Here is an 18,656-nt window from a genome sequence, read left to right on the forward strand (position 1 = left end):
ATAGTTTTAAGATGGGCATGGGGGGTTTCCTCATAGATGTTGTTCACTGCATTTAAGAACAGTAGCTGCTTGGAGAGGGAGCAAACTTTTCAGTGAGTGTGAGGTGTCATAACTTTTCCATCTAAGTCAACAGAGGTGCCATAGTCTACAAATGGAGGAATGTTCTACATGTCTCTGTGACACAGGGGTTAATTTGGTTCCTGTGGTCTTGAACAGATTTTGGACAAGTCATAATTCAACACGAAGATATCGGCTTTAAGCATCATCATTGCAAGATGAAGAGGAATCTGTAGATGTTTTTTGCCCTCCAGGTTGTCCATCTGCATTAATACAACTGGTAACAAAGAAGTTCTACAAATTAGCAGGATACTACATATATACTACCCTACAGACAGACCTAGTTCTGTTCTCATTTACGCTGGGAAATGTTGTAGGCTTGTGTTTATGTAAGATGAGGGAGAGAAGAAAATAATTCCAGTGGGATTAATCCAGACTTTAAAATAACTTTTTTTTATTAAGAAAAAGGTGTCTTAATTTGCGTTAGCTAATGAATTAATCCTAGGGCAAAGAGGGAAATTGGTAATTTCTAAAGAAGTTAAATAGTTGAGTTAAAGACAACAGGGGAACTTAGAGGGTTATCTTGACTAATGACTTACAAAGTCATATAAAAATAACTGGGATTTTAGGTTGTAGCAGCTAACTTGAGTTAAGATTGCACCTATCTTTCTAATGGACATAGGCCACAGAGAGCAGGATCTGCTTTATTCAGTGTAAGCTGTGCTAATGAGATTAAAAAAAAGTAAAATAAGTTCAGCAGATATGTACTCATTGGACAATTTCTGTAAAAAGGGTTAACAAAACAAAGAAGCCGTTCATTTGGTGTCAGTTCAGACATTTGCAGAGTTGTCAGTTAGAAAACAAATATAGAAAATATTAATTTATCTGTTTCACCATCGCTACTGATTAATAGGGATGTTATTAACATATAGAACAAGAAAAAAATAAGTTTACCAGTTGAATAAATACATTTTTTCTTTTTCCTTTTTTTTTCTTTATATGAACATGTATATTTTACAAAACCCCATAGCACTATGGGAAATAAAGATCCTTCTACAAAAAGAAGATGTAAGTCAGTGTTACAATAAAGCTTTAGAGTTTCAAAATGTATCTGGGCAAAGAGACAAAATCAGCTAGAAGGCACTACTGATTCACTGAGAAGGTCCAGTTTGTAACCGTTGCTGTCATAACCTCCAATTCGTTCATAAATTATCTCTCTTCTGTATTCCAAGGGATTGCACGTGACACTAACGTGGTCAGGAAGGCTGCAGTAGATTCAGCAGCAAAGTTGCTATGGCCACGCAGAGAGGAGAAGTTATTGATGGCCATGAAAGGCTGGCTGAAGCTGAGCTTGTGGGCTGCGGCTGGGATGGGCGATCTGAACGTGGTCTCTGATCCAGCCGGTTTGAAATCCAAATGGGAGGTTTGACTGTGATGTAGCCATTGGTTATCCTGATATAGGAAGGCAACGTGGTGGTGCTAAAAGAAAACACAAGAGAAGGAAATTAAACTACTCTGTGAGCTGTCATCCTAGGTGGTAGTAACACCAGCAATGACAATCACAATTATTATTATTATTTGCACACATTAAACATGCAGGGAAATCTCCAGGGGCTGCTAAATGTGGTGGTCTGGAAACAGCTCTGATTCGGGATGTCCCTCAGCTTCTGGCTGCTGGCAGAATATAGCCAAAGGAAGGATCACTCTTGATATATCTAGTTTATTGCACTCATGTTTTTAAGCATACACTGTTGGCCTGCATGAGAGACTGTGATAGATGGATCTTTGTGCTGACCCAGGATGACACCATTCTTATGTTCTTAGGCACCTTCTTGCCACCAAAGGTGTCAAAATTTGTCATGTCTCAGAGACGTGTCTTACTCCCCATGGACTGGATACAAAACGCCACAAAACACGTCCTGCCCATGTTTCACAAGTCATATAGTATTTCCCAGGATCCCCTTACACATCTGATAACCTTAGGCACACCAAGCAGCTTCATTTCTTTTTCTGGCTTTAAGACATTGTGGATCAAATCACAATACCAAAACCAGACTCTGAAGTTTCGCTGTCTGTGGATTTGCCTCAATAGCAGTGTGATTGCTTATCGATTGTAGCTTGAGTTAGTACTTTGATTTGAATGGGCAGGTTGGAATTCATCATGATTCCCATGACACTGAAGGTCAAAAAGATCCATTTACAATTGATTTGGAAGTTTCAAGTTGTAATCTCCATGTCATAAAATGCTTCCATTGCATCCTTTATTGGATGATCCATAATGCACCAGTTGTCACAGAGCAGCACAACTGAGCATGCAGACTGCGCAAGGTGGATTCTGGACTTGAAAACAACACGTTCTCCTGTGGAGCAAGGAGAAAAAAGGCAAGTTCCCCTGAAAACAAGATGTGACACTAATACCTGCATATTCTCTGTGTTACTTTTTAAATCTTCCATAAAGGGGATTTGGAGGCACTGAAAATGACCATCAAATAATTTTTAATGGGTTAGGAGCTGTGCAGTCCTATAAATATTTAGCTACAGTATCTGAGATCTTGACCTTGGAAAACAGGCTATGTGTGGCGTAATATCAGATAGAAGGAACAATACCTTGCTCCAGATTCATGCACAGAAACAGAATTTAGTAGCATTGAAGGCTTTTGTCTTTTTCTGTCTAAGTGATAACAAGATATATTTTAGCTCAGATGCTTCAAATGTGTTGAGTCAATCACAAACTGAGAAGATCAGAGTCCACTCAGAAGAGTACACTGCTTAACACGCATCCAGGTTGAAATCAAAACCAATAGACAATGACTGTACATTATGCTTCACCCTGGGTTTTGGGATAATTAATTTAATTTCTTCCCTCATCCTTTACACTGTCACCACATCTTCTGGGTGGGATAGTTGTTCTGTAGCTAGAAGTGATCTTAACTAACGTGCAATGAATTAGAGTAAAAAGAAAAGGCAGTCTAGAATTCAAGACATGGGAATTGCTCCATGGGAGCAGATAATCCATCTAACCGGTATTAGGTCTTTGACAGTAAGAAGCGGTGCTCATTCCAGAGGAACAAACTGCTGTAAATGGAAAATTCTGAAATCAAGCCTTGTCGGAGAAAGCTCTTATCTAAATTCCCATGATGAGTGGTTGGTTTATGCCTTGAACTGATGATAGAAGACACATAGCTTTAGAGCTTCCGCTATATTGCATCAAAACTGCTGCAGTTAATACAAAGAGTTGATCTGGGATAAGCTAATGCCGCTGTTTCAAATTTGTCCAGCTTTTTTTAGTGGTTAATTTAGTGCCGGCAAGAATGATACCAGATTAGGCACTGTCTATCCAAGCTCCTGTAATATACCTAACACCCAGTATCAATGGCAAACACAAAGCACCATTAAAGTGTATTTCTGACAAAACTAGATACTACATGGTCTGAGGAATTCAACAGAAATGCAGTCGTGCTCCAACTTCCGATCCAGATCTCATTTATCCTGTTGAGTGATGCTGTGGTGCACAGGTCTGGCAACATTGACAGTGGGATCACAATTTGGGGGTTTTCCCCTGTACCAATTTTCCCTAAGGTAAGTAAGGGTAGGTGCCTGTACTCACCTTTTGGTTACTGTTTGTCACTTTACAGAACTACACAGTTTAGCCCTAAATTAAATTGCAAGGAGGGTCTGGTTTTCAATTTCAATTTAAGAAACATTGCCAAAACACCATTCAGACTTGCATTTTGGGTATATCCTGCTCCTGACACATTCTATGGGCTTGATCCTCCAGTGAGATTAAAATGTCCCCTGTGCAAACTGTCTTTCTGCACCTCAGGGATAATTGTGTGAGATGTCCGATGGGGGACATAGGCTGGCCAGGGAACCCATGAAAGAATCACGAGCCCATTCATCAGCCAACCACCTCTACGGAATTCCTAAAGCAGCCTTAAATCAACATTTTACATTTCTTTATGATGGTTCCATTTTCTGGTCAACTGCCAGAAATGTTTTGTTAGTTTTTTGTTGCTTTTTTTTTCTCCCTTGAAAACAGGTCTTTTTTGGGGGGAAAAAACACCCTACAGTTTACTTAAAATTGCAGGGTTTCCTGTCAAAAGACCTGAGAATTTTTGAACACTCTTCTCCTCAGTCAGTGAGGTCTGGTTTCAAGCCATTAGATTTCTATAAAGGTTTCCTTGTTAAGATGAATACTATTAGGTGGGGTTTTTTGTTTTTAAAAAAAATCCTTAAGCGCTTTACAAGAGAAGACCAGTGTGTTTCCATTAACATGTACAAAGCATCCTAATAGCAAATGAATCACAGTTTATCCATATAAGACATTTTCTTAAATGCAACTCTACTTCTAGCCGACTGCTAAGGTGGTTGAGAGATATTTAAAGAGAATGAACCCTTTTACAAAACTCCTTGTAAAACCTCTGGTCCAAGTTTGTAACTAGGCTGTTTCTATAGCAAATGGGGAGAGAAACCTCTCCAGAAGGTGGTCCACCTCATTCCAGTGCAGGTCTTCAGGGGGTACTCACTCTTCCTGTGGGTTAGAAAGGGGCCCTAGACAGCCAGGTTAGATTACAACCTAATCTTAGAGGTGGCCCTGGTGTCAGGAGATGACTTCTCCAAACTCCCTCTGAGCATGTTTGCGTGTGCACATAGGATCTCACTGACCCTCGGACCTTCCCTAAGGATGAAAGCAGCAGCAAAGCCCCCCTGAACTCAACTGGAAACCTTCCATTGTCCTCAGGGAGGTTTTGATTATTCCTGAAATGAACATAGAGACTAATAAAAATGCATCACAGATCTGAGGGATAATCATCTAAATTATTATCACGCCTTCTCTTGCCAACCCAGGATATTCTGTATTTCAGTCTTTTGTGTCTGATAAAAATATCTTTAATAAAACATTCCACATGATCTGTGGTGAACAGGCAACCGCTGTCTCCACTGTTCATAACTCTATTTTTTGCTTCTGTGTATGGTATTGTTTTAAAAATTTGGAAGACTCCAGGTATCTTTTAGCCAAATGACCTGCGGTATCATATTCATGAGCTTGTACTTTTGATCAGATAATAGGGCAGTTTTTCAAATCAGTGCATTAGTCATACATTGTCTTACCATCATTAGAACGTGTAAAACTTTCCCAAAAAATGGGGCCCCAGGCACAGGCTTTGTGAACAGACCCTACTGAATTACATGATTCGAGTCCTCTGTGCTAGGGGCATGCTGAAGCACCTTGATGATTTGGGAGGACTTTAAAACTGAAAAATAAAACAAACACACATGCAACCCTTTGGGGGAATTTCTGTTCTGGTTTAGCAGGCAAGGACTTTGCAAGGAGCTCACAAACCAATTTTTAGCATGACTTGATTTATCCATATAAGCAGGGCTCATCTGACCACATGTGACACCACAGCAGAATGACAGAAGATAGGACCAGGAGAGATTTTCTGGCCCATCTGTCCCAAAGACAGGAACAAGATCTAAACCCCTTCTGACATTTATGTCTAATCCAGTTTCAAAAAAACCCTACAATGATAGCAATTCCAGAGTCTCTGCAGACATCTATTCCAGCATTTCACCATTCCTGACGTCTAGAATTACTGCCTAATGTTTCACCAAACGTTCCTTGCTACAGTGCAAGTTCGTGACTTCTCCTGTCCCCATGGACAGGTTTATTCCTTTCCTCTTCTCAGCAGCCTTTCACATGTTTTGAAGACTTAACCATGTTTCATGTCAGCCTCCTGCCTTTTAAACAAACAATTCCCTTTGCCTTTTTCCGCAAGTCTTCAGGTGGTCTCCCTCCACCCTTTCATCTGTTTACCCTGGCTCTGCTGAGCTGATCTGTGTCTTCTCTGGAGTCAGATGCCCCAAACTGGAAATATCAGGTCTAGCTGAGATATTGCCAAGCCTATGCTTTGTGCAGCAGGTACCACTGTTTCGTTATTTGCAAAGCAAAAGAAAGTGCATGAAAAAAAAAGCAATCTCTAGGAAGATGGTCTTTTCACTACTTTTTGCCCCCAAAGTACAAACTGCCTTTATGGTCCCCGTAACTGTTCTGAGCTCATGCAAAACTGACGGTGCCCTGAGGGGATGAGGACCGACTGAATTACGGTGATATTTCTATGCATTTTTTTAATCTGCTGCCGTGCCACAGTCCCAACACGGTTTCTCTTCAGGGCGGAGGAAGTGACCCTTTTAAGCATAACTTACAAAGTGTTTGGGGATTTTTCTGGATCAAAGGAGCTATATAAACACATGACAACTATTTTTAATAAATGTAAACAAATGTGGACTCAGGCAGCCTTTCTTACAATAGCATCTGATGAAAGAAGCTTATCAAGACAATGTGCCAGCATAGATTGAACCCTGAAAAAATGCATGTTTCAATTGAAAATCTAAAGAGCTAGTAAACGGAAAGAAAATTTTTGAGTAAATACAATAATGGGTGTTTTGCATTTGTGATTTGATGTTAACCTTATGATGGCTAGGGTTTTTTTAAGTGATATTAAGCATATGTTTCCTGTTTCTTTTCAAACAAATTTTGCCCTATTTTTTTTCCTTTTCATTTAATGAACAGATGTGAAAGGAGTTGATCACATTATTTTTCTGGTGATCAGAAATAATGTTCTGCTAGTGAAGACAATTATTCTTGGAACTAACCAGACCTATTTATGTCACCAAAATTTATTAATCAAGTTTTGAAAAATACATCTGCTTAAAGTACTGGGACCAACCCCTTGCAGTATGTAAACAAGCTGGCTGGCAAGAAGTCTGACCACACATTTGAAAGAAAAGAATCGGTGCTCAGTGAAGACAAAAAAAAGTATGTTGGGGGGAAAAAAAAAATCACACTAGAAAAAAAAGTCACAAGAAGTTAACTGTGAAGACCACTAGAGTAACCTCTTAAAGGGAATGTGAAGTCCCCATCTCCTGAAAGTTTCATATCAGTATTTGATGTGTTTCTGGAAGGGATTCTTTAGATCAGCATAGGCTCTCCGTGCCCCTCAAGCTTCATCAATCTCTTCATCACCGCCTTCCTTACGGACACTGCTCTTGCAGCCTGAGGGATAAATCCTGCAGGATGCTGAGTCTCCTGGTCCCAGACTAGCAGGATGCTAAGCACTGCAAGCACACAAGCGCTCCCAGAACGGCTAGTATTCACATACCTACAACTCAGCACGTCCTAAAGCCCTTTGTGGGATCAAGGCCAAGAGGCTCATGCTTTCGCAAGGTTCAGTTCATTACAAAAAAAAAAAAAAAAAAAACACCAAAAAAAACCCAACCTGGATCTGATTAAGGAATCCAGTTTTGGTCCAGAGGAGGCCACTACTTATTTGCAGTAGTGTAGTAAACTGCCTTTGCATGTCTGAATGAGTAAGCAATATCACACACTGGTTTGTGGCCAACGGAGAAGACAGGGGATGAGCCAAAGAGCCTTATCTCTACTATTTTCCCTTTACCCCAGGGTTATTGGAAGCCCAGATCTTTGGCCATTTTCCACACCGCAAGCATCCACCTTCTCCGCGAGCAGCACTGCCACAGAGTCACAGGGAAGCAGCTGCAGCCACGCTACTCATAAAGGGGTCAGGCAACAACATCAGGAGCATTTCAACAACCCATCGCTGTCGATCTGAGCTTTTCTTCTGACGAGACTCAAATGGGAACCATGTTTCTACCTGAGAGGAATGTCAAGCTCCAATCCAGCCTTATTTCAACAGTCTGGCTCCTCTAGAGACCGACAGTGAGCAATTCCCCTCCTTGAAGGGGGCACCTGTGAGCCTCTGACCCCCGTACAGAAGCAAAGGGCAGCGCATGTCCGCTGACAGAGGTCTATTCCCCCAGCCCTGCTCTTTGTTAGGACCGTGTCTGCCATGGCTTATCTCTAGGAGAAAGAAGAGTGTGTCAAGGAGAAGAGGGAAAGGGAAGCACAAGTTTCACCAGGCAATGACTCTGAAAGGACAGAAAGCTGTGAACAGGCATGTCAGGACCCTAATCCACACTGTCACCATGTGCTGAAGTGCAAGAAAGGTGGTGGTGGGGAAAAGGACACTGCACGCAAGGATGGGATGCTTAGAGGGATGAAGGGAAGCAATGTGAGACACCTTGGACAATTGTGGGCAGTCCTTCAGATGCCCTGGCCTTTAATAGGATTTAAAGGGTGGGATTAATTATAGCTATCTCAGATGCAGACTTGTAGTCAGAGCTACTCAGCTGCATTCCCACGACGGTTTGCGGGGAACAAAACAGCTCCAGAGGACAATCCATCCCCTCAGAGGCATGTCTCTAAGGTAGGCGACATGATCTGCTTCTGAAGATCTCTGTCTCTGGAATTCAGGTCTCCTGAACCCCAGTCAAGCTCTAGCCCCAGTGAGGGCTTTAACTGATAAGGACGGGTTTCTAAACTGGGATGGGTTTGCAGGGTGGGGAAGAGGAAATCTGCTGATTCTGCAGCGCAAAAAGCATCGGCTGGTGGGGATGCAGCTCCCCTCTGCAGTCTTGTAGATGCTCCCAACAACGGGCACGGCAGGGCTGCAGCCTGCTGTCCCCTCTTTGGGGTCTTGAAGAAGGAGAGGGTGGCTCACTTGGATCAGGAGCTCCAGGGAAGCCATGATGGTGTAAGCAGGAGGACACTCGACATTGAAATGCAGCTCAAATACTTCTGGTGCAGTTTTAACCCCCTCTGGATGGGCCATGGGCTGGAAGCCAGGAGATTTGGTTTTTATCCTCATGTCACCCACTGAGGAACCATCAAAACCTCATTAAATCACTTTACTTGTATTACTCCCCTGACTCTGATGTGAGTCAAGACCTTGAAGCGTTAGTGTGACACCACCGGCATTAACCCAATGTGAAGCGTTTTGCAGGCTCTCACTGTGATTTGCAGGTCCCGATTGCCCAGGCCACCTGCAAAATACCTCTGTGATGACAATTTCAGCCCCAGAGTGACACTGACCTGCAGCGACGCTGAGCACTACGGGGGCATCCTAAAGCCACAGGTGGGTCATGTTGTTAAGGCAAAGTGTATCATCTGCTGTGGGGCCAGAGGAGGGGACGGGGATGGGACAGGAAGGGACGGGGCAGTGGGGACTGCTGCATCAGAGGCAGCGGAAAGAGGAGGAGAGGAGTGTGCTGTCACAGCAATGCAGCCTGAGGGTTCCCCATGCATGGAGACACAGTGATGCAAAGGTGGATGCGAGGATGCATCTAGCAGGTAGAGAAGGAGCAGCTGAGAAACAACTCCAGCACAGCCCGAGGGCCCTTTTCTGAAGTGAACTTTCAGTGTGTGGGACAATTTCCTGCACCCCTCAGTCAGGTTTCGCTTTCCTCCATCCCCAGAGAAGACCCTTTTCAATCGCCTTTTCAATCCGTCAGGAAAACTCTGCAAATACAATTCCTGCACCCACACATGTGGCAGCGGCAGAATCAGGCCCGCCGCTCCTTTCCAGACAACTGCAGAATGGTGTAAAAACACAGAACGTTGTAAAAACCAATAACCTTTGAAGCACACCCTCTGAGTAATTACCCCATTCCCATCTAATGACTTAAAGATGTTATATTCCTCTCTGATTTGGCAACAACAAAGATTTTGACCTTATTAAAACCAGCCTGTCAGGAAACTACATGTCTTCCTTTAAAAAAAAAAAAAGAAAAAAAAGGAAAAAAAAGAAAAAAGAAAAAAAAGAGAAAAAAAAAAGAAATTAAATTCTTTAAAATCCCTGTGAACAATAATTCAAGGTACTGTAGCTGAAGACCCATGATTTGTTGCAGAGTATCTGGGTGGTCTGAGGCAGGAGATGACAACATTAGCTCTTTCCTTTGCCCTTCTAAGAAATGCTTTGATGATTCTCTAATATCCTAAGAATATCCCCCTGTGATTCTGCACTGGGACGAGGCAATCACAGAGCTGGGATAATGCATCCCAGTTTTACCCAGGGCCTGGCCCTTGCTAAGAGGGGATAGCTCAGAGCCCTTTGTTTCACCAGTTCTGCATCGACATCTGAGCCAGGATGTGTTCATGATAGTCTAAATAGTGATGTGGGCTCAAAAACATCCCCAACCTCACCCCCACCCACTGCACACATCTGGCTGTGTACCTGATTTGTATGTGCAATTAAGGCACTCATCATCATGGCTCAAATAACCAAGTACTTGTTTCACTGGTTGTTGGACAGATAATGATTGCAGTTTTTACAGCCAAAGTAAGCAAGAACATCAACGATGAATACACAGATGAGCTTAGTATTGTAAAAGTCTTGCCAGTGATGCAATCTGTGAAGATTTTTGGGCAACCTGCTGATATACAACATGTAAAGAGTTCGTTTGATGGTGCTGCAATCAGATAGTTTTGAACCAAATCCCAAGCATGAGCAGAATATCCATCTTTTGTCTGTATTTTGCAAACTGCCGCTCTCACCTACACAGCCCCATATGCAAAACAACTAGAATTTTTGGGGTGGTCAAAATTGTAATCCATATTTTATGTCCTGGTCTCAACCTTTCAATTAACTAGAACCAGAGCGACTCAGCCTGCCCTCTCCTATGTGCACTCAAGTGTTTGTTTGGCACTGTGTGGGCTCTATGGCGCAAATAGTTTTTGCAAATGCACAGAATTAACCATGTATGTTTAGCTACGCTTGGGGAACACATACATTCATAGAGATGTATATATTTGACCCTGTCACTTTCTTGTTAAACACTGTAAAAGATATCGACTTTCCCCTCCAGATCTTACAACGATTTAGAATAGCCAGTAGCGGTGAAATACCTAAAACATCCTGTCAAATTAAGTATTTTCTCCAAGACTGTTCTCTAACACACACAATTATTTCAGCTAAGAAGATGCCTGTGCAATGTATTAAGGAGCAAAACGAACAACTAAAATATAAACTTGCTTAAATAGATGTCCAATATACTGCATTTTTCCATTTGATTTTAATTTTCTTTTTCCTTCTCCCAGTTCTTTTTCCATCTTCGTATAACAGTTTTCCTCTCCCCTTAGTCTGTATCACATTTTTCTCTCTAATTCAATGGGCTCACTTTCCTGCTCACTGCTTGTATTTTTCCAGAGTCTCTCTTAGCAAGACTAATTAAGGTTGGGTCAGATCTTTGAACCTGTTATTTGGAGCAGTATTAAATTCAAGCTTGTTCCATTGAACAAAAGCACCAGCTTCTTCTTCTTTCCAACAGACTCACTCTCAAAATAAAAAAAGGTTCATAGGGCGCAGCTACCAGGCAGAAATGCCAAGGACATTAAATTGCTGCATTGCCCACGAGGTTTGAGTTCCTCCTGCTGCTTGCAAAGCAACTACAGTCATATCAGCCACAGCAGAAACTCCTCCTCCTTGCCAAGCACTTGCAAACCCTCTGAAAGCCCAGAGATGCCACGGGTGGCTCATAAAAAGCTGGTTGTTGGCTTGCAGGGCTGGAAAGGCTGCAAAGGCTTTCCATGCCAAGTGTCATAACCCGCACCCTGAAGGGTCTCTGCAGAACTGAGCCTTTGTGAACATGGTTCACACCACGTCTCTCCACGGTAGTGCTAGGTGAGGCATCCCTGACACCCAGCAGCTCACAAGCAATAGGCTTGGCTCCCTCGCCTTCCAGCGTAGCGGGCTCAGGTCCCAGGTATAATGCTTACTTTGTTCAGTTAATTTATTCAGGAATTGTAAAGAGGAGATCTGAGTGAAATCAGAATTCGACCTGGCATTTTCATAATTGCAGGAACCCAGCTTTTACAGCATTAAACCCATATGAATATAAATAAATCCTACTTCGCCTTCATCCCAGTGAGTAACTGGACTTAGACCACAGCAGCCCTTTGGGGTCCTGCTGGGTTTTCAGCACGCAGCGCAGCCCGCATGGCTGAGACCGTCAGGGAATCAAATTTCCTCCTGTTTTACTCTACAATGAATCTGTCTTCTTAGAGAAACCTGCTACCACAGCGTAACTGTGGTTAACCCCCTCTTATAAAGCAGCTGCCCACCACAACAGTCATGTCATCTTCCTCCTTGTCATACTTTTCTTCACTTAATTTCACAGGGCATGAAACTCACTATTCAGAAGGGGAATAGCAGAACCAGAAATAAATCCTATATCCCTTACCCTTTTCCTTTGGGCTAGCATTGACAGTGTTGTGTGTTTGCATTTCCACTGAATTTTAAAGACTTTCTTTTTTCTTTACGGAAACTCAAGTGCCTTCACTGGAAGATGAAGTTTTTTTACATTTTATGGATTTTATGTAGCTTTGCTAAGTCTGAAGCTTTACCTTGAGGAACAGCAGATTTACAATCTTTTGGGGCTTAGATACTGCTAGATAGGACGATCGCTCAAATATATAATAAGTCCAACTTAGGGCTGTAGTGTTTAAGAAGGTTTGTTCTGGCTTTCAGACAGTAATTGAGCTCGTCAAAACATCTGCGTATCCCTGGGGCAGAGAGGCAGATAGCCATTAACACAGCAGGCAGTATCCTTTCAGAGGTCCCATCTTCAACCCAAACCCAGCTTTTGAGGTGACTCTGTTAACTTTTCTCCCTGATGGGTGCAGTGCAAGGAGCTGCCATGGCACAGATGGGTCTCTGCTGCTTCCACAGCCCGAGCAGTGGGGAAGCACTTCGCTCCTGACCCCAAGAGCTCCAAACCTCACGTGCCCCGGGGTCCAACCTCCCTGGAGGGTCAGCGCTGGCTGTACCAGTCTAGGGAGCAATTCAGTTCACTCTGAAGAAGATGGAAACAGCCACATTTTGCGAGCCGAGTGGTGCTGTAAGTTAGGAGTCTGAACGTGGAGCTGGCCGCCACCCCGCTCAATAGGGAAAACACAACACTTGCTAAAGCGAAAACCTCTGTAGCAAGAATTGCAATTTAGGGAGTGCAGGTGCTTTACTACCCACTTCTGTGTTTAAGGAATCTAACTCACCCTGGGCACGAGCCCACTCAGCACTTCTTACAGTGTCTGAACTGCAGTCAGCCTCGCAAGTTTAACACCAACCGCACTCTTCGCCCACCCCCAAACAGCAGGGTAAAAGTGCTGCTGTGTATTGAATTTTCTCTGCCTGTTAAACCAGACAACCTCATTTCTCAGCTGAGCGAACCGAAAGAGTTTTGTAGAGCTGTGTTAAAGTGCATTTCAGATTCAGAGGAATTCCCTTTACCTGCGGGTAGTACTCAACGCATTTTTCCTTCTTATCTGTTTGATAGGAACCAGAAATACAGATTTATTTTTTTTGTCTGTGATAGACAACATACCATGAGGAGTCATAGCTAAAGGCTCCAAGGAGCCAACCCTCAGAACATCTGGCTAGTGAAAGCCCTGGATATGGAAAATATAAATGTCAAGGCTCATATTTATAAATTGGAAGGGCCATGACGACATCTGCTAACAAGCTTTCTTCCAGAGCCCATTTGCTGTACATGGTTATTCACAGGCAACAATAAACATGTGCATGGATCACATGCACGGTCTGCCCTTCCTTTCAGTCGCCGAAGGAACACACGCTCCAATAACACACAAACGCTCTGTTCTCACAACAGAAATACAAGTGTTTGCAAACCTCACAGCAAAGCTCTTGCATACCAGACCACAGTGGGATACACTGCTGGAACAGACTAAAAATAGCTGGAGAAAAAGCCTCGCATTAACACAGAGGACAGTCAAACTCACTTAGTGTTAACTCTTTCGGTGGAATAAGCACCCTCCTTTTTTGCCTTGCTCCACAGGAGACACTTTGTACTATAGGTCCGGTCCTGAAACCTTATTTTTATGACTCAGTAGTTGTGGATGGGAATCTTAAGACTTAAATAGAGTCTAACCTATTCAACCATGGTAGCTTAATATTAACATTAAAAAAAGCTGTAGGTAAAATAAATTTGCTTCTACGTTTATACCCACAGGCACCTTTTCTTCAGCTTAATGGCAACTGTAAGTGCATTTCTGATGCTTGAGAACTAAAAAAAAATGATCCAATGCATAAGCATAAAGATTTTGCTAACAACTTATTATTGTAGATGTCTAGACCACAGTTTATCCCCAACAGGGTCCCAACACTCCTGGCATTGGCCACTATCACAGACACTGCCCTCAAAGCTGCCAAGTTGTCAAGAGAAGGAAAAACATGAGCAGAAGGAGCCTGGACTGCTGTACGATGTCCATGAATTTAGCAAAGAATAAATGAAGCCAATGCTGACTGTCTTGTCCAGTCTGCAGTGTTCTTGGCCACACATACATCTGTGTGAAAATGGTAGGAAAACAAAGAAGATGAACTAACATGGAGGAGATCTACCTCCTGGTTAAAAAAATGAAGAAGAAGGATGCCTAGCTATGCCTCCTGCAGAATGCAGTCTGCGGTAATGCCAGATGACAAAGATGTGCTAGATACAAGTGAGACATGCCCCCATCTCAAAGAGGCTCTGCTGAAGGCCGTAGGCTCCAAACCCCCATACTTCGCTGGTGTGGACTGATTGCAAAGTGAAGTGTTTGTAGAATCACAAAGGTGATATCAGAGAAGCGGAGGTGAGTGCAGCAGTCTGGGGATGAAGATGGAGATGATGGAGGTGTCCCTTCCTACTCCTTGCTCCAGGGCCCATGCCAAGTGCATGCAGCCAGAGTTAAAAAGGGCAGGTAGAAAGAGTATTGGAGAAAGAGAAAATTTAAGCAGGAAATGGAGAACCATGGAACTGAAAAGTTAACAGGTTGTCCAAAACCAAGAGGAGTCCTGGCACTGGGTGAGGAAACGAGACTGTGCTGGCTGAGAAACAGCAGAACAAGCAGGGATGTGCATCACAGAGGAAGAGATTATCATAACTCAGCAGCTGCTCCTTCTTGAAACTGAATCCTAAGCAAACATTTTGTTTGTGCTGCATCAGATAGATCGTAGGTGGCTTAACAAAGCTTGCAATGGCAGGGCTATGTTCAGCCCAAGTCAGAAATACACCAATCTGGGGCAGATATAAATATATAATATACACTACCTTTACTCAACACATCCAAAATGAAAAGTAGAAAACAAGAAAGGAAGAGAAAGCTCTTAATAGGTTGCATAAAACATCTTGCATTGTATTTTCAATCTTAATCAGCATTGAGGAGGAAGGAACAGAAAGTGCTCTTGGATATCCAGTGCTGAAAAATACCTCACTGTTCAAAAATCCTAGCTTTTGAGTGCTCCAATTTTGTTACTTGCTCCCCTTCAAAAATATGGATTTAATATTCATGATGGATTTAAATTTCACAAAAATAAAATACCTAACGCATTACCAAAAGATAATTTAGTTTCATGAAATAAAATTGAAATCTATATATAAATTATGTCTCTATTTCCAAGAGACTTCTGTGTTCTTTATCTCTAATGATTTTATTTTCAGGTATTTATAGCTTTCATTAAAATAGGGTTTGCATACTGCTTCATATTAATTGCCCATACCGGTGGTGAGACACTTAAGCGATAGTGAAAGTAAATACGCAAGGCTTTTGCTTATTTAAGTTTATCTGTGTTTGCTTCATCACCCAGTGGCAGCACGTTATAGAGAACAACAGAACAAATTAAAGCATACAGATCTTTTTGTGCGTCTAGCAGGTGAAAGTGTGGCTGCGCATCTTTTCAGCCCCATCTGGAGGATAACAAATTAACTCTTTGACTTTCCAAGGGGAAAGAAGTTATCACTCATGGCCAGCTGACAGGGAGGGTCTATTAGCATGGAGATGCCAGAGTTTTGGACACGAACGTCAGGATTTACCATCCGTTACTGCGATGCACGAGAGCTGTGTGCTGAGCCAAGATTTCACAGCTTTAATTAATATGTTCTGTGCACTCTGACCAACCTGATAATCCAAGAAGCCTCAATAAAAACCATCTAGGGAGGGAGGATATGTCATCACTGTATCATCTGTTACAGTCAAGAGATTTACCTCTCATTTATACTGCACTGAGTTATACTGTGCTGTTATTTTACTTCCACAGAAGGGCTTGCATACTTGGGGCTGTGCAAAGGGCATGATGAAAGAATTGCCAGCGGCGGTGCTTGTTTAAAGTAGGCATCAAGCCAGCTGCTCATCTTAAAGGGGGATCAAATGGAAACAGAAACTAAGGGGAAAATGCAGTATCTGAGGACACCTTCACAGAAGCAAGATTGCATGTTCAAGAGAGGCATGAAATGTGTGGAGAGAGAAGGACCTGCTGATGCACTGCTTCACTGCCCAGAATGTCATCTTCTGGCCACTGTATATCCACCAGAGTTCATAAAAAACCTGGGCAAACTAAGAGCAGATTTTAGGTCTGTTCAAGATATAAAGGTTCAACTTCCACCAAGGAGCCCAGAGGGAACATTCGTCCAGGAGATGCTTTGAGACCACTCAGAGTGACAGAAGGGTCTTGTACCCAAGCTGTCAAACCCTGAGGTTTTTCTGATGAGTAGATACATCTATGCCATGCCCTGGAGACCGGGGGCAGTCACTGATAGGGACTGTGATCATGAAAGTTTCTCGAGAAGGAAATCCTGCCAGGAGAACAGCGAAGGAAATGGTAGACAGAAGTGCTGGAGGAAAGCCAAGGGGCCACACAACACAGTTAAGCCCCAAACAGCAATGAGTTGTGACAAGGAAGGGAAGGTGGGACTCCAACACACCTACATTCCCGCTGTTCATGGCTGCTGAAGTCGTCCCTTTGGGAGACAGGTTCACTATAACAAGTTAGAAAGGTCCTGAAGCTGCATCCTCATCCTTGGTTGAACACAGGGCAAATAAATGCAGTGGTGGTCACTGTGTACCTGGTTGCACGGAGACAGGCTAGGGGAGGGAGTGATCCCCCCTCCCCATGCGCATCAGCAGGCATGCACTCTCTGAGCAGTGCCCTTACCAGGGAGGCAGATAGAGTAATTTAAACAAACAAGGCCCCAGTGATGGGAATTTCAAGCTCAAAGCTACCATATGGAGGGAAATCATCTGACCACAATTTACCTGTTAGACTTCAAAAGTGTCTAGGTCTCCTGTAAAGAAAAGCAGCCTTTTCTTTAATGAAGTTAAGTACTGTATTTCAGCACCGTGTGTTGTGAGAAGGAAGCAATTTGGATTCATTTACTGAAATTTACCTTTCAGATGCAGTTAAGTGAAATTAAAAGTTTGTCTGAGTTGACAGAGTTCTGTTTTCCATCACTGCATTGTCTTGAAAGAAAGGATAACAGGCTAAGTGCTTAAATTCCATCCAAACTGATAAGGTTCACTCTATACAGGCACACTTAGTGCAGTTTATTACACATTGTCTCCCTTCATCCATCACTGGTATAACATTTTTTTTTTCCTAAAATAACTGTTGCTTCCAAAAGAAATTGATATTTGTGATGTTATTGCATTCATCTGGGGTTGAATAGTCAGCACTGGGCTATCAGAGAAATGCCATTTCCAATTACAGGGAGAATTCATTTCATTTCCCACTAATGACACGTTTTGCAGAGCTGAGCTTACATCTGGGACAAGAATTTCTTTTTCTCTCTTCTGATCACAGTTCTTCTCATTTAACTTCCTTCCTGTGCAAGTGAAGCATCGGTACGTCCTCAGTGTCTTTCCAAACACCATCTTCACCCAGATCTCCTCCTCGGCAGTGGGAATGAACCTCTGAATTTGCCCATTACATCCTCTCTAATTCTTTTTTCCCACCGCTGTATTTCTCTCTTTCACATCCCCCAGCTGCCATCACTCCTTCCAAACCCCACACCTCCTGAAACACCCTCCCAGTTACTAACTCCCCTCCCTCCCTTTTCCCAGGAGCTTTCCTCCCGCCTGCCTTAGGGCCGCAGGAGCTATAACCCCCTCAGCTGGGAGAGGTTCTCTCTTCTCTTGGGCAGGTTTTGTTTGTAGCCTTAAACTATTTGCCCGCTAGAACAAAGGTGTGATCCTGATCTGGCCTTCACTGACTCCTCTGAAACGTCACAGGCATTTCTCTATTCTTTCAATTTACTGAGCAGCTCATCATGAAAAGCCAGTGAATGATCTGTAATTAATTATGTATATTACAAGGGGAAGCTTAGCTAACACAGTGTCAACAGGAACAATAACACACTCTGTATGCCAAACTGCAGCCTTCCAGCCCAAGGGTTTTGCCTCCCCTCCCTGCTGCCCCAGCTGGCTTTTGGCTACAGGAGCTAGCCAGGGTTTAAGTTTCGTCTAAGTTCAAATTCCTCCAAAAGACAGATTTCAGATCTGCACATTTCTGCAAAATCAAGTAGTTAAAGAAAAAAAATCCTGCTACTTGAAATCTCCATTTAATTTTGATTCTTGACAAACAATTTCAAACACAAACTGTAGCCAGGCAGGACTTTCTTTTTGTTTAGATTTGGGGGGATGTAGCCAGAAGGGAGAGGAAACCACACATTTCATCAGCACTTTTTATTTTTTAATAGCCTTCAGTGTAGCCGATTACCCAGGAGATCAGCAAATCTTAGGTCTGTCAAAGACAGGGAGAAGACAGAGCTGAAGCTTTCTCATCCTCCACAGTGGTACTAACCATCCAACACACAAATCTAAACAGCGTCCACTAAGGGGTGCCAACTCAAATGCCTCAGCTGTTAAGACAGAACAGAAAGGAAAGGACTATCTTCAAGGTATAACTGAAAGTAAATAC

General features: G+C 42.9%; 1 protein-coding gene across 1 annotated transcript in view; it reads right to left on the bottom strand.

Moving 5' to 3' along the window:
* Window positions 1–489: 489 nt before the first annotated feature.
* The window catches only part of TRABD2B (TraB domain containing 2B), a 295,290-nt gene continuing 277,123 nt past the window's right edge, over window positions 490–18,656 (bottom strand). The window contains exon 7 of the mRNA XM_054834247.1: window positions 490–1,536. Within this exon, the coding sequence (XP_054690222.1) occupies window positions 1,314–1,536 (223 nt within the window). The 3' untranslated portion in view covers window positions 490–1,313. The remainder of the gene's footprint in view (window positions 1,537–18,656) is intronic.

Source organism: Grus americana, chromosome 8 (genome assembly GCF_028858705.1).
Source record: "Grus americana isolate bGruAme1 chromosome 8, bGruAme1.mat, whole genome shotgun sequence".
NCBI lineage: Eukaryota > Metazoa > Chordata > Aves > Gruiformes > Gruidae > Grus > Grus americana.